The 14,066-nt window shown below is 37.7% G+C and overlaps 1 protein-coding gene across 1 annotated transcript in view; it reads right to left on the reverse strand.

Annotated features, from left to right (window-relative positions):
- Nucleotides 1-1,137: 1,137 nt before the first annotated feature.
- Nucleotides 1,138-14,066, reverse strand: part of LOC140284824 (cadherin-12-like) — a 97,780-nt gene continuing 84,851 nt past the window's right edge. Inside the window, exons 10-12 of the mRNA XM_072378824.1 lie at nucleotides 9,069-9,186; nucleotides 6,671-6,922; nucleotides 1,138-2,412 (exon numbers count right to left, since the gene is read on the reverse strand). Of these exons, the coding sequence (XP_072234925.1) occupies nucleotides 1,901-2,412; nucleotides 6,671-6,922; nucleotides 9,069-9,186 (882 nt within the window). The 3' untranslated portion in view covers nucleotides 1,138-1,900. The remainder of the gene's footprint in view (nucleotides 2,413-6,670; nucleotides 6,923-9,068; nucleotides 9,187-14,066) is intronic.

Raw genomic sequence — 14,066 nt, forward strand, 5'->3', positions numbered from 1 at the left:
AACCAATCAACTATATCGGTTATTCCCTCCTTTCAGGAAGGTTTGGCTGTCTGATTTTTGTGTCTCTTTTCCATAAAATCTAATTATCTTTACACATTATGTAATTGATGGTAAACAATATAAGTAATGATTGAAGAGAAGACCTTTTGTTGTTTATTTTAAGGTTTATTTGAACTTTTTGCTGCTTTGACATTATCAGAATAAAACAACAACAAATCTTCAATCACAATGTTAGCATACCCTACACATAAAATAATGACTCTAGAGCTCAATAGACTCAAATAGACCCCCATTTAAAAATTCAGTTTGGTCATTGGATATTACACCAAGGAAACTACCCCACACATCATTTAAATTGTATTAGTTTAATGCTCTTTTCTTGATTACTGTGGCAGTGTTTTGATTTCCAAAAGATTTTGTAAATCAAACACACCAAGCTTAAAAAAAATGGTTTTGCTTTACTTTCTTTTTAGTTTTTTGTCCAATCCTGTTTCAAATACCCATCTCCAGCTTCACCCTTTTGGTTAAGTATGGTCATTTCTCACTATAAAAATACTTTGATAGCAAATACTAAATTTTAAACTTTAAAATACCAGCTCATGTAGCAAGAGGCGATGTTATGGCTGCTTCTGATATATAGTCAATGCTTCAAAGTCTCAGACTGTAAGCCTCCCTTCAGATGAAGAGTATAAAAACCACATTCACTTAACCTTTTCGCTTAGTTTAGAATCTTGATTATGTTGTTTATTTAAAAGAACATATTTATGATGGACACATCTGGACCACAATAAATACATCAATGGTCTGTCCTAAGAAACTGATTAGTTTTCAGTTATTGTGTAAAACTAATCCTGTAGAACTAACATTTCTGAGCTCTTACATTGTTAAAAAAGAAAACATTTTGTGTTGTTCTGCTCTCAAAAGGTGTATCCTGCTTTATAAACCCAAAACACATGAAAAAAATGTTTTTTTCTACAGATTGAATTCTTACCTAGTGGCTCTGAAGAGCTTTGGTCCGTTCACACTGCTTTTTACACGACCTCACCATAAATTGTATAGCTTTTTTGACTCAGTGATGCATGGACTTTGATGAGCAATAAGAAAACCTGACAAGGGTTTTTTTGTCCAAGGGTGGTTTATTTAAGAAAACAGTGCTTATTACATGACTGAACTGCAGTATTTAGCCCTATTTTTTTTCTTTTTACAACTCTAGTACAAGTCTATTCACAGGACCCACCTAACAGAAACATACATTTTCATGTGGGCCTTTATAAATTACAAAATCCTTTTGTGTCTCCAAAAATAAAAAATACAGATCGATGACTGAGAGATAAATAGATAAATACACAAACACCCAATCAAACTCAATCAGTCAATAAATAAATAGAACAATAAATAACATTCAAAGCATCTTTGGCCAAACTTGGGCCACCTCATTCTTTCCACAAAGCTGACATTGGTCTTGATGCCTCAGTCAGTCAGAGCACAGTACAGCACACTGACTGAATCTGCTCAAATTATGGAATTTCAAAACGACAACACTGGATATGTGCCATGACATAGCAAGTGAAACAAGAATTATATTGAGGCACTTTAAAGGATGTTCCAGGAAATGCAATTATTTCTGTACTTTTTCCCCAAGAGGACATAAAATGTAACACAAGAAACAACATTCAATTGAAATGAAATTGAATGGCCGCTCATCTAATCCTGGCACTATATGCTCCCTCATTCTTTTCCTTTTTTACACTTTTGGGACTGAGCATTTTAAAGTACCACCTAAAAAAGAAAACATGAACATGAAAAAAATGAAAACAAATAACGTTGGAGGAAAATATGATAAAACAGAGTTTGACGGCAGCAAAAAGAACATTGTTATGTGTTTAGTCCATGAATTTCATCAATGTGTGTTCTCTGTGGTTGTTGAGTCCGAATGAGTTTCTGATTGCTCCCCAAATATCCCTGCCAGTGTCTTAAAGCGGGGACCCCAGTCACTGAGGTAATCATAGTCCTCTTCAGGGTCTATTACAATGGACTCAATGGAACTAAGAGACTCCGCCACAGAGCCATTACCCTCATAAGCATATGTGGCCAAGGAATCGTAGGGCGGGGCAGAGTTGTCCGTGTCATGGTCTTTCAGACGCTGGTTAATGAAGTCTCGGATATCTGCGTTGTCCTGAGACACAGCTGGCCTAGGGCCTCTTTTCAGCTCAGGTTTGACATCCCTGCGGTACAGGTTCTCCTTGACAACCTTGGGATTCCGAAGTGTTCCCATGTCAAATGCATGTGTGTCCTCTTCCCCTCCTCCTTCATCATCATAATGGATCACATTATCTCGGATGTCCTCTTTGGATGACATGAGGGTTTCCTTTTTCTTTTGTCGTCTCAATCCCACGTAGAGCACCACGATAACTATGAAAACAAATCAAGAAAAGCATATGTTAAATCACTCGTGATCAACTACTGAGTTTAACGTGAGGTGAAAGTAGAAATATTTTGAGGAATGGTGTTGATGATTTGCAGCTCTAAACATGCCAAGATCAAGATTAAAATAGGCTTTACTAGTTGAAGGTTTTTTAAATTGTACCTACTGAGATGTCAGTTTTGGCCACACAAGCAGCATAGTTGTGAGGAAAGCAAGGCTGGTTGTCGAGTTCACAAATGACTAAAGTCAAGACGTCTAGAAACTGTTGAGATTTTGAATATCACTGAATATGTGTCATTACATCTTTAGTTTACACAAACACTTGTATTCAGTGGCTGGCTTTGCCATAATGCTTGCTAACCATGACAACAACACTTTCTGCATGTTTATACATGAAATTGTACATACATTTCTCTCAATAGAAATTCCACATGGAAGCATGAAAGCTGCCTTGAATTATTTTGTTAGAGTTAGGAAACAAACGTTTTGGTTATAGTTATGAAGCTTTCATGGGTGGGACTAAAACACATTCTTTACAATGCCACTATCCTAAAATGCCACTTTAATCAAAACCATTTTCATCATTACTTTTATTGGTACATCAACACATTAACACTTTGTCATCTTCTGACTGGGTTGATACAATTACATCACTCAAAACTTCTTGGTTAGGATTAAAAAACTTACTAAATATGTTCTATGTACCATGCCAAACTCATCGGATGTGATTTTAGCACTTGACAATTTCTCTCATTACCACGAGAGGTTGCATATTCTTAGAATGTGGCCTTTATAAACTGCATAAACAAATTAAATGAGATTGTTTTTACAAGAACAGTCTCTACATACAGTCTATGATTAACACGTATAAATATTCCTCCGATATATGAGGGAATATCTCCACATTAGCCAACCCATATGAATCACATTTTATACTCATGTTCATGTAGATTGATGATTTTCTTTTCTGTCTTATTTTTTTCTTCTTGTTATTTTGATATTCTTGATATTTTCTTTTTGAAACAAGGGAGGAAAAGCTCGGGTTTGTTGGAGCTACACATTGATCTTGCCTTAAACACTGTATCTCAATAACTATGAATGGCCCAAGACAATTATTCTCCCTGACGTTGATTCCCATGCCTCATCCAATTTTCAAAGTGTCTTTTTTTTTCTTGTTCAGCACTTTTTTGTCTAGGATTATAACAAAACACCAAAAAACAAAACAAAATTATGACATTATGGCATGCTAACACATCTCTAAGATACCTCTAAATTTACCTTCTACAAGTGAGCATGTTAACATGCTGACATTTGCTAATAACTCACAGGCCCACTGTGCCTAAGTACAGCTTCACAGAGCTGATAGCATGACTGTAAATTACTCTAAATCCTGTTCAGACATTTGGGTCATATGTTACAGTGCTCATTATTTCAGTTACACAGCTAGCACTTGTTTCAAGCCTCTATTAGATTTGAAAAAAATGTCATATGCACCCTCGATAAAAAAAATTTCAACCAAATTAATCCTCATTTTCATCTGCACGTCTTATTAAGTTTTGACCAGCAATTAAATTTCATATTGCCTTGGTGGGTGCACTGACTACAATTCATGCTTGAACATAATTAGCATAAGAATTGTCAACATTATTAGAGACTGACTTGTACAGATGACAATTTATCCAAAGCAAAACAGTTCCTCCAGGAGAGGTGGTCAGTGGCTTTACATATTTCAGACACCACAGCATGCCAGCACTGTGATGTTTTCAGTACATAGTGTTGCAGTAAATTTCCTGCTTTCCCTTCTCTTTTGTCAGAACAATCTGTCTTTCTGTGTCTATCTCCCCATGTGTCCCTTTCTCTGTCTATTCAATGAATAATGCAGTAAAATATGTGTTTGTCCTCTGGGTTTGTGATCTACAGCCGCACCTCAGAGGAGAAGCAATGGCTAAAATAACTCTGAAATCAGTCAGTGAAAGAGTCAAATAAATACATTGAGACTGAAAAAAAGCCTGGATGGGAATCTTCCTTTCAACCTCTCTTTATATGACTTCCTCTCTGCTTTCCTTCACTCATAAATGATTTTATCAACCTTTGTGTAGTATTCCAGCTCCCCCTAGTGGTGTCTTTCTAGACGTCGCCAGCAGGGAGCTAATATAGGGAACATTTGCTGATTGTCACATGGTACATTCACTCCACGTCAGTTTGGAGGAGACGGCTATGCAAATAGAAGTCTTAGCACTGGTTTGTTTAATCTACCTCAGCACGTTTCTTCACTGAACAACTTGGTCATCCTGCACAGAAGCTAAGAGGATCTATGGAAGTATTCTGATTCTCTCTGCCACTTATCCTCTCAGGGATAACATGGCAGTTCGGCGTCAGCCTCATCTTTTGGGGTGTTAGTCGACTTGGAGCTTTGAAGACGATCTTCAGATAAAGTGAAGACACAAGCGCTCTGAGCACACTGCTCCAGTCCACTGTGTGCTTTTATGTTTGATAACATATAAAACACTGAGACTAAGAAAAAAATTAAGATTAAAAATTAATTTCACAGTAATACAATTCATCAGGGTAATGAATGGGGATTAATTATGATGCAAAATCAAAATTTAACAGCAGATTCTCTGTCAAACTCTGAATTAGAAAAAACTAGAGAAAAGTAAATAAAGCTCTACTCAAACGTTATGGCTCCCCTTGACTTGATGTGGAAAATGAGAACTTATTTAAAAATCATCTATTGCACATTCACAATTCAGAAAAAAATATCCAATAAACCTACATTTACTTCCTCCCAATTATGTAGATGAGTCTGGACATAAATAGCAGAGAAATAAGGGGGAGTTTTACAACACTGACCTTGAGGGAAACGTAAAAGCCGTAACTTGGGAAGCAGCCACAGGGCAGTTTATAGAGATTTAGTTTATAGAGCTGAGCAGCCCTCCCTTCAATCTTTAACGTCTCATTAAATAACCAAATTCATATGGGTTCTATAATTAAATGTGCACACTTCTGGAGAGATGTCAGCCCAACTATGATGGTCAAAAAAGAGGAAAATTGCATTCCAATTAAATCAGGTTGCAGAGACGCCTATCTGTTGATTTGAGTACTGACTGTATTGTCTAACGATAGGCTTGAACTATTGGTTTCACAAGTCAGACAAAACAAGTGACAAAATTAAAAGCATCAGTTTCTTTTCTTTGTTTTTGGTTGTTCTTTTCCTGCTGCTTTCTGTTTAAATTGCTGAAATGATTATAACATGGATGAATTTAAATAAAAACAAGTCATAGAACAATTTAGAAACTTTATGTGGGCCATTTTTAGGACTATTGGACTACTTAAAATCTCTTAAATCTACTAGAAGGTGACACAGGTAGCATATACTCCAAAGCCAATGCCTGGTTTAGCAGTTTTGCATAAAGTAATCTGGATATGCACCAAAGTAAGATAGAGTTTTACTTTGCTCATGCTCCACCTCTTTGCCAAGTTTCACGGAATTCAGCTTGGTAACTTTTGTGTCCTCGCTGACAGATGGACAGATCACACATTCACTGGAAAAACTTCTCTTGAACCTTTGAGGCAGCTAAAATCACAGTATAGGAATAGTTGTGGAAAAGAAATGTCAGTAGTTTGACATTTCATAAAATGTCAACTCCCCTCTTTTTGACAAGAGTTAGACGAAAAGATCAATACCATTCTACTCAAGTGTTGTTGCTGCTATGAGATTGCTCAGCAGCCAGAGGAAACTCCAGGAAGTCATTGTGTGCGTGGCTGAAAAATAAACCTGCACAAAAACCCCAATAAAATCGAAAAGTATAGTTGTAATATCAAATTAAAATAATGGCATATTTGTTCTTCAGGGGGCTTTGGTGATACTTGCAAGCTAATTTTCATGCATTTGAATAGTGCCACACAATAAGTTTCTTCTTGCCTTCAATCTTTATGCTAAGCTAAGTCTTGTTGCCTAAGATTTACAGTCAGCAGAGACTTATTAACATGGTGTCAACTCCGTGACAGAAAGCAACTTTATATATTTCACTTAATTCTTTTTTAAAGACAATAAAGTATAGATATGGGTCAGAGGAGCATATCTGTAATTGAGATACTAACAGCTATCTTTAACAACCTTTCAAACTGCCAAAGTGTGTGGCTCGAATCAGAAAAATAGCACATGATCGTGTTCATTTATGATTATCAATAATACTGTGCAATAATTTAGATGTTTTTGTGCCAGAAAACAACAGATCTCACCTAATAAGATGACAATACACAGAAGAATGGCAATCAGAGCTCCAGTGCTAAGGCCCACAGGGAGAAAGATGGCCTCTGCGCTGCACGTCAGCAGGGAACCATCCGATTCGCAACCACAAACACGAATGGTCAGGGTCCCTGTGCTGCTCTTGGGAGGGTATCCATTGTCGTCGATCACAACAGGGAGGAAGTAGATCTCCTGTAAACGTCGTCTGAAACCACTCCGCTTTGTCACAATTCCAGCTGTGTTATCTGAGAGAAGGGAAAAAGGTCCAAAATTTGGCATATTTTGGCTATCCTCTATCAAATAAACAAAAAAATCTTGAAAAAAGTCTCTGATTTTGTGAAAAGTAGTTCAAAGAATCTTTGGAATTTGTGGAAAAAGGCCTGAAGTAGTGAAGCAACTGCCCATTCCTTGATCTCTATAGGATAGAAAGTGTTCTGACAAAGTAAAAGAAAACATTCCTCCCAGTATAACTCTACATCAATCGGACGATCCTCTGAGCTCAATCACAAGTCTTGAGGTTTTGAGAGATGAAACTTTTTTATGTATGATAACTGTGTGTTTGATATCAAATACTCTCCAAATGTGCCTCTCAGATTGGGATGAGAAACAGTTACATATCAAAGGCTTGTCTTATCAAAGTTCTCACTATATTGCAACACTTACGTTAAAAGCTGCAAGTGCCCCACCAAACTCAAAACACTATGCAGTATTTCCTTTCTTCCTGCGCTGTGAGGTCTATTGTGATCTGTTGTTATTATGTAATCGCTTTGTGAAGTTAGCATCATTTGAGAGAAGCAGCAGATAAGATATGACAGATAATAGATAGAAAAAATAAAAACATAGAAGCTGACCAACTTGCGAAGACAGCTGGGGGTGTAAGGACAGCAAGCTGAATGGAGGGCGACAATGTATACAAGGGAAAGGGAAAATGTCAGGTTGAACCTGCCTGCTCCTGTCTGCTACAGCCACGCTGTCTGACCCCTGTCAAGCCAAGTTTGTTGCACTGACGAAGCACAGCACTTTTTCTTGACAGGAGGTCAGGCATTTTAACACACCTTGCATGTCGTGCACAGCAACGATTTTGTTTGTGTTCTCCCTCTCCAGCGCTTGCCGAATCTGACTGTGTTGCCTGTGGTGTTTGTCTTTCCTGTCCCTGCCTATCAGATCGCACTCTTTATCTAGAGAGTGCGTTTCCAAGGCTACTGGCAGTCAGGAAGCTGCAAGACAGTGTGTCCAAAAGGTAGAAGTGGATCAGGGGTCCAGACCTGGGCTTGTCAAGGATGGTGAATGCATTCGTTTCCCTGGTCTCATCCTGCCATGTCCCACTTTTCCTTGCACGTCTCTCTGGTTAGACTTCAAAGGGCTTGGTGAGTGCACAAAGGAAAGTGTCATGTGTGGCCTTATCATATGACTGCATGTTTTGAAGTTATTTTTAGTACTAAGATGTGACATTCCTTTGAGATTATAGTAGCTTCAACTAGTTTCCACTAATTTATTTCTTCTTCCTCTTGATAGGTTTTTAGATGATCAAACAGGTGAGTGCACAGAAGTGAGAGGAGTTTATGGTGCACTTATATTATTATTGCTTTTATTTACTGCCGTATCTGACGCCAAATTAATTTGCTATTGTTACAGTGCTATATTTTTGGTGTTGTCATAACTGTGCCTGTCATTTAAGAATGTTTATTGCTGCTTCTTTTCCACCAGCTAAGCGCTCTTTTTTATTTTTAACCCGTTCCATTCAGTACTTTTGGAACCTTGGCGCTGTTTAGAAAAAAAGCTTGTGTATCCGTCAATTGTGAGAACTTTTTTTGCCAAGGAAGTGTCATTAATGGGGTAGGTTGCTCATCCTTTCTTTCTGTGTTTGAAAAAAAGCATTCTGTAACTGTTTGTTGTTTGAATTTGAATTCCACTTATACTTTTTCATCTCTTTTTGTGTGATTTAACTTTAACATTTCCATCCATCGAGATTTAATCTTTATCTAAGTATTTACAGTTTTTAACACTGCCCTTTTCTATATTATGCATGCTTTATGCTGTTTTTAATTGGGACTTGCACCCTGATCCTTATACATATCTCTATGTATGCTGTAATGTCTATAGGAAAGTAACAAATGAATACATCTGAATCTGTTTTCTTTTTGTTCTTGGCAAAATATACCAAACGATTTAAATGAGGTGGACAAATCATGGATGCTCTCATGAAAAATAATTATCTCCAGTAGGAAACAACTCGGTTTACATGTTTTGATTTCTAGTCTCAATCATCAAAACTTGGCAAAAGAGGACATGTTCTGAGACTCGTTTAAGTATCTCAGAGGTTGACGATGCAAAATGTTTCACACTGTACTGATTTACGTGGAAGTTTTGTAGAACTATAAGAATACTTACTTCCAAAGTCTCGAATGGTGAAATTCTTATTCTTTATATCTTCTTTTGATGTTCTGAAGGAGAACTGTTGTCCAGCACTTGGTAGATCTTGGTCTTTTGCGCTGAAGATTTGAATAACCTGATGAAAATGAACATGAGGGACACAGTCAATATTAAAAGAAAATCATTTTTTTCTTACGTATGTTGGGGAGGAGACCCCGGGGAAGACCCAGGACAAGTTGGACAGACTATGTCTCTCGGCTGGCCTGGGAATGCCTCGGGGTCCCCCCGGAAGAGCTGGAGGAAGTGGCCGGGGACAGGGACGTCTGGGTTTCTCTGTTAAAGCTGCTGCCCCCGCGACCCGACCCCCAGATAAGCGGTAGATGATGGATGGATGGATGGATGCTGTATCTGTCACTTGTTTAATTCATTTTTGAACCTTTAAGTCAGAGGTTTGGTTTTCTGGTGGTAGACTTATAACCTTTTCAACATTCTATACAGAAAATAGTTTCTGGACTGTAACAGTTGGAAGCTGAAACATACTGAAAAGAAGTGCCAACTACAACTACTGAGCAGAATGCATGATAAACCTTTCAGCACTTAAATCAGGCAGTGAATTGTTCTCCCTGTCATTTTTGATATAGCCACTGAGCACTTGATTGAAAACATCACCACCAGCATCACCTCAGCACATAGTGTGATGGATTAACTTAATTTCAGACCACTGGAGCTTCCTCAGTCGTCGTGACCAGAGACCATTTCTTGTATATTGCATTCATATTAAAGTTTATCTCCAATAATTGTTGCATAATCCCGGAAGGAAGGACGACACCTACTTTAACATACTGCTGCATATTAGCAAACCATGTTGCTTTCATGTGAAAATGTGTATATAAATAACACCAAATGTCAACTTAAAACAGATGTCTAATTTCTAGTGCTCTTCCTCACCCACTGGTCTTGACCTGCTGGAGACCTCATGCCCCAGCCTCAAAACTCCCATATGCAGCAGCCACTAATCAGGCCCCCTGCCTTGTTACATCACCCTGACTGTGTTACTCTCGCTGTTTGCCCTCTCAGTATTTGAATAAAATTCCCTGCAGGGGAGTAAACCTGACACTAGGTGTGATGAGTGTTCTGTTGTGCTCCCCGTAGCAGATGCGCAGTTCACATTATTGATTTCCTGCAACCAAATTAGCTGTGTGATGAATATATAGCGCTACAGGTAACACTTCATGTAATCAGTATTTAATCTATTGATCTTTAAATCAGTTATGTAAAAAATAATGGCAATTGTAAATTAAACATTATCAAAGCACAACGCTGTGTTCTGAGCTGTGTCCTAGTGCAAGATCCATGAATTTTAATCCATTCAACTTAGAATAGCACAAAGTAACAAAATAAGACATTTTATTATACTTTATCTGCTTTGCAATTTTTTTCTTCAAATACAATATTAATACAATTTTCATTTTCTTGTAGTCCAAAGTAGTCCCTTGTGATTATAAGTGTTGAAGTTTCTGCTTCTTTCAGGGTTATTGTGGATAGTAATCTTGTTTTGTTAATTTATAACATATTCATTTAACTTTGGGGACTTTTAGGATGAGTCTACAAGTTGTAATGCACTTAGAGGAGATAATATTTCTCATACTGACATTGCTGCAGCATCTCCTGTCACCTTCTGTTTAAAGCGCTCAGTTTTAGCTGTTTCTTTAAAGACTTCCTCCTAACAGGACCAGACGGCTCGAATTTGTCAGCTGATTGGTCAGAAATGGTGAGGTGCGAGGCAGCTGCTCAATATTTGTTTGAGGCATGCTAAACCAGCCAATAGGCAGATGTTTTGCTAATTAATTTTACATTGATGGAGTCCAAAGTGTTTTATCGATTTATAAATTCCTTATCATCAAAAAATGGAGAGAAATACAGAAGGGGATTTTGTGGTAATTTCCCTTCTTTGCCAATGATAAAGAAAGAGTAAATACTGGCATCAGGAGCAAGGAAAATGTCACCTGTTTATGAAAGAGCTACAGAGTTACACTGTCAGTGGTTTAGTTTGATACCCTGCTGGCTATACCTGAACTAAATTTTTTTTTCAAAGTCATCATAATCAACTCTGTATACTTCGTTGTTTGTCAGTGCTTTTTGTTGCTTGGAAACAAAAGTTATCTGACGCCATCTTGCATGATGACATGCACATATAGAATGGGCCTGAGTGACTGATGAGAAAACTGCAGGAAATTGAACTTCTTCTTAGGGTTTTATTTCTGAGTCAGTGTGTGAACATAATGTAGCATCTTATCTATTTTAGAATATGGCATTGGAGGACAAATGTGGATTTGGTGTGCAAAAAACTTTGTAGCCTTCCACATTATTTAGATTTTTATTTTATTTTAAAAACTGTTGCAAACTAAAAGGGGGAAACAACAACCACTCCAAAAACCCCCCAAAAAACAACACAATATGGTTTCTTTAATTCAAATCTGTCATGCAGAACTCTTTTTCTTGCACATAAAAGTACTTCCTGCCTCCTTGTGAGCACCAGTGGAGCTGTTGCTGCTGCAGCTGCTTTTTAATGGTTGCTATTGTATATGTTAGAACTTTATAATTTGTGCAATTTGCTTCTGCCCGTGGCTACAGTGTAAGTAAAGCTTGATAAGACTGCTTGCTAAATGCTATAAATATCAATGTAATTACTCCAGCATAACAGGCTGATTCAGTGGTTTAGCATTTCAATACACCACTTTAAAAACCAAAGCAAATACTTCAAACAGCAGAAACACATTAAATATACCTAATGTGTTGTCCTCAACAATAAGAAATGATTTGTTTTATGTTTCCTTTGAGGCTGCTTTTTCTCATTTCATGCTTGACCAGCTGACTCTTAGTAATTCATGAAATAATGAAAAATTCCTACTGTATAACTTTGCCTCAACTATGGTCTTTTTTCTTTGCAAATCTCCCCTCTCCTTCCTGCTGTTGCCACATATTTACATGAAAAATAATAAGTTGCTTCTTTCGCTTGGATTCATCCTGGTTACAGATTATTTTCAATCAGAGGTGCCACAGTGTGAGACCCTCCAAAACAAGCAGTTTGTATGTTTTTCAGCTGTGTAAGTGCAGATAATCATCAAGGGAGACGTGTGATAGATTTTACATGAGAAGGATCCGCAACTCTTTATCATCCCCCAGCTGCATGCGGCACCTGGTGGAATCATGCTGTGGAAACACTGCAGGGAAGTGTACATTCTAGAATGGAGGGCAATGGAGGATGCACGAGAAGTAGAAAAGGGAAAACAAGAGATAAAAAGGAGAAGATTATAGGGAATAAAAAGAGCAAGATGTATGAAAGCAGAGAGGAGAATGAATCTTAAATATTGGGTACATACTGCACGATGATAGGAACTCATCTAAATGTAAAGCAATCATTTATTTACTTATTTTTGTACTTTTAGAACAGCTTTTGATAATGTATTGCTCTGTAAATTCATAATATTTGGTTTCCAGTGGAACAATAAACTGATTGGATTGTTGGATGAGAGGCTGAATGGGGAAAGAGCGTCATGTAAGAGAATGTAAGAATATGCTGATTATTAAAACATACAACTTGGTCTGAAATGTGATCTCTCTGAAGTGTTCCCCCATAAAGTCATGATTAAAAACCTCAAGAAATGTTGTGAGGCATAGCTAATAAGTTTTTCTCTTTTTTCTGATACCGTTTTTCCACCAACAAGTTAAATCATCTGTTTCTAAATGACTGAAAAAAGATTCTAGTCATTTAATATGCCTTTCACTCTTATTTGAGAATTCTGAATAAGTCATCACGTACAGTGGAAATGCATGTTCAAAGTGGGTAGAGTATGGACTAATTGATAAATGGCATTAATCTAAATACATTTTTGGTACTCTAAGTGTATTATTTTTGTGTTGAACAATTTCAGACAGAAAAGGGGGAAAGATCACCTGGCAAAAAAGTCTTGGGCACCCCACAGGGTTTGAGATATCGGATAACCTTTGCCAAGGTGTCAGACCTTAATTAGATTTAGATAGAAGGCATGGCTAGATCACAGTCATCACTTGGAAAGGCCAGAGGATGCAAATTTCAAGCTTTGTAAATAATCCGACTCCTTAAACCTTTCCCCAACAATCACGGGCCATTAGCTCCTCCACACAGCTGCCAAGCACTCTGAACGTTACAGGAGAAGGCTGTGAGAAGACAGCAAAGCATTTTCAGATAAATGTTTTATCAGTTTTTAATGTAAATAAGAAATGGGAGCTGAAAGATTTGAAGTAGTGTGCAGTGGTGTGGTGGTTAGCACTGTTGCCTCACAACAAGAGGCTTTCCAGTTTGAATGGGCCTAGCTGTGTGTAGTTTGCATGCTCTTCCTTTGGGTTGTCTCTGGGTACTCTGGCATCCTCCCACAGTGCTGCATGTCAGGTTAATTGGTTATTCTAAATGGACAGTAGAAGCAACTGTGGGTGTGCATGGTTATTTGTTTCTACGTTGGCCCTGTGATGGACTGGTGACCTGTCCAGGGTGTGCCCTGCCTAATTGGCTCAACGAATATGGTATGACGTGAAAAAAAGGGTTGTTCAATGAACCTCAAATGAGCAAGGTAAGACAGCCTGTGACATTCACAGAAGTAGAAGCTTTTTTAGGGAAAAGTGCAATACTTGGCAAAAGGGACATTACACACAAAGCAACAAAATATGTTCCAATAGTTTTTCTGGTAGCTCACAAATCTGCATAACCATAGTTATCCAAGAGTTTTATAAATCTAGTTTAATTAAACAAAAACAAGTTATTGTCTTTGTACAACTTCAGGGTTTTATCTTAAAAATCCCAAACCAAGACAGAAATCTGGCTGTTATTACAGACCTGAACCTTCACAGACATATAAAGTCAATTATGAAGTCAGTCTCACATTACCGGAAGAATATTCCAAGAGTTAAAGACTTGTGTCTCAGAGTGATTCAGAAAAGCTGGTCCATGCATTTCTCCTTTGTAGACTTGAATACTGG

Source organism: Leuresthes tenuis, unplaced genomic scaffold, assembly GCF_036924035.1.
Source record: "Leuresthes tenuis unplaced genomic scaffold, fLeuTen1.0.hap1 SCAF_24, whole genome shotgun sequence".
Classification (NCBI taxonomy): Eukaryota; Metazoa; Chordata; class Actinopteri; order Atheriniformes; family Atherinopsidae; genus Leuresthes; species Leuresthes tenuis.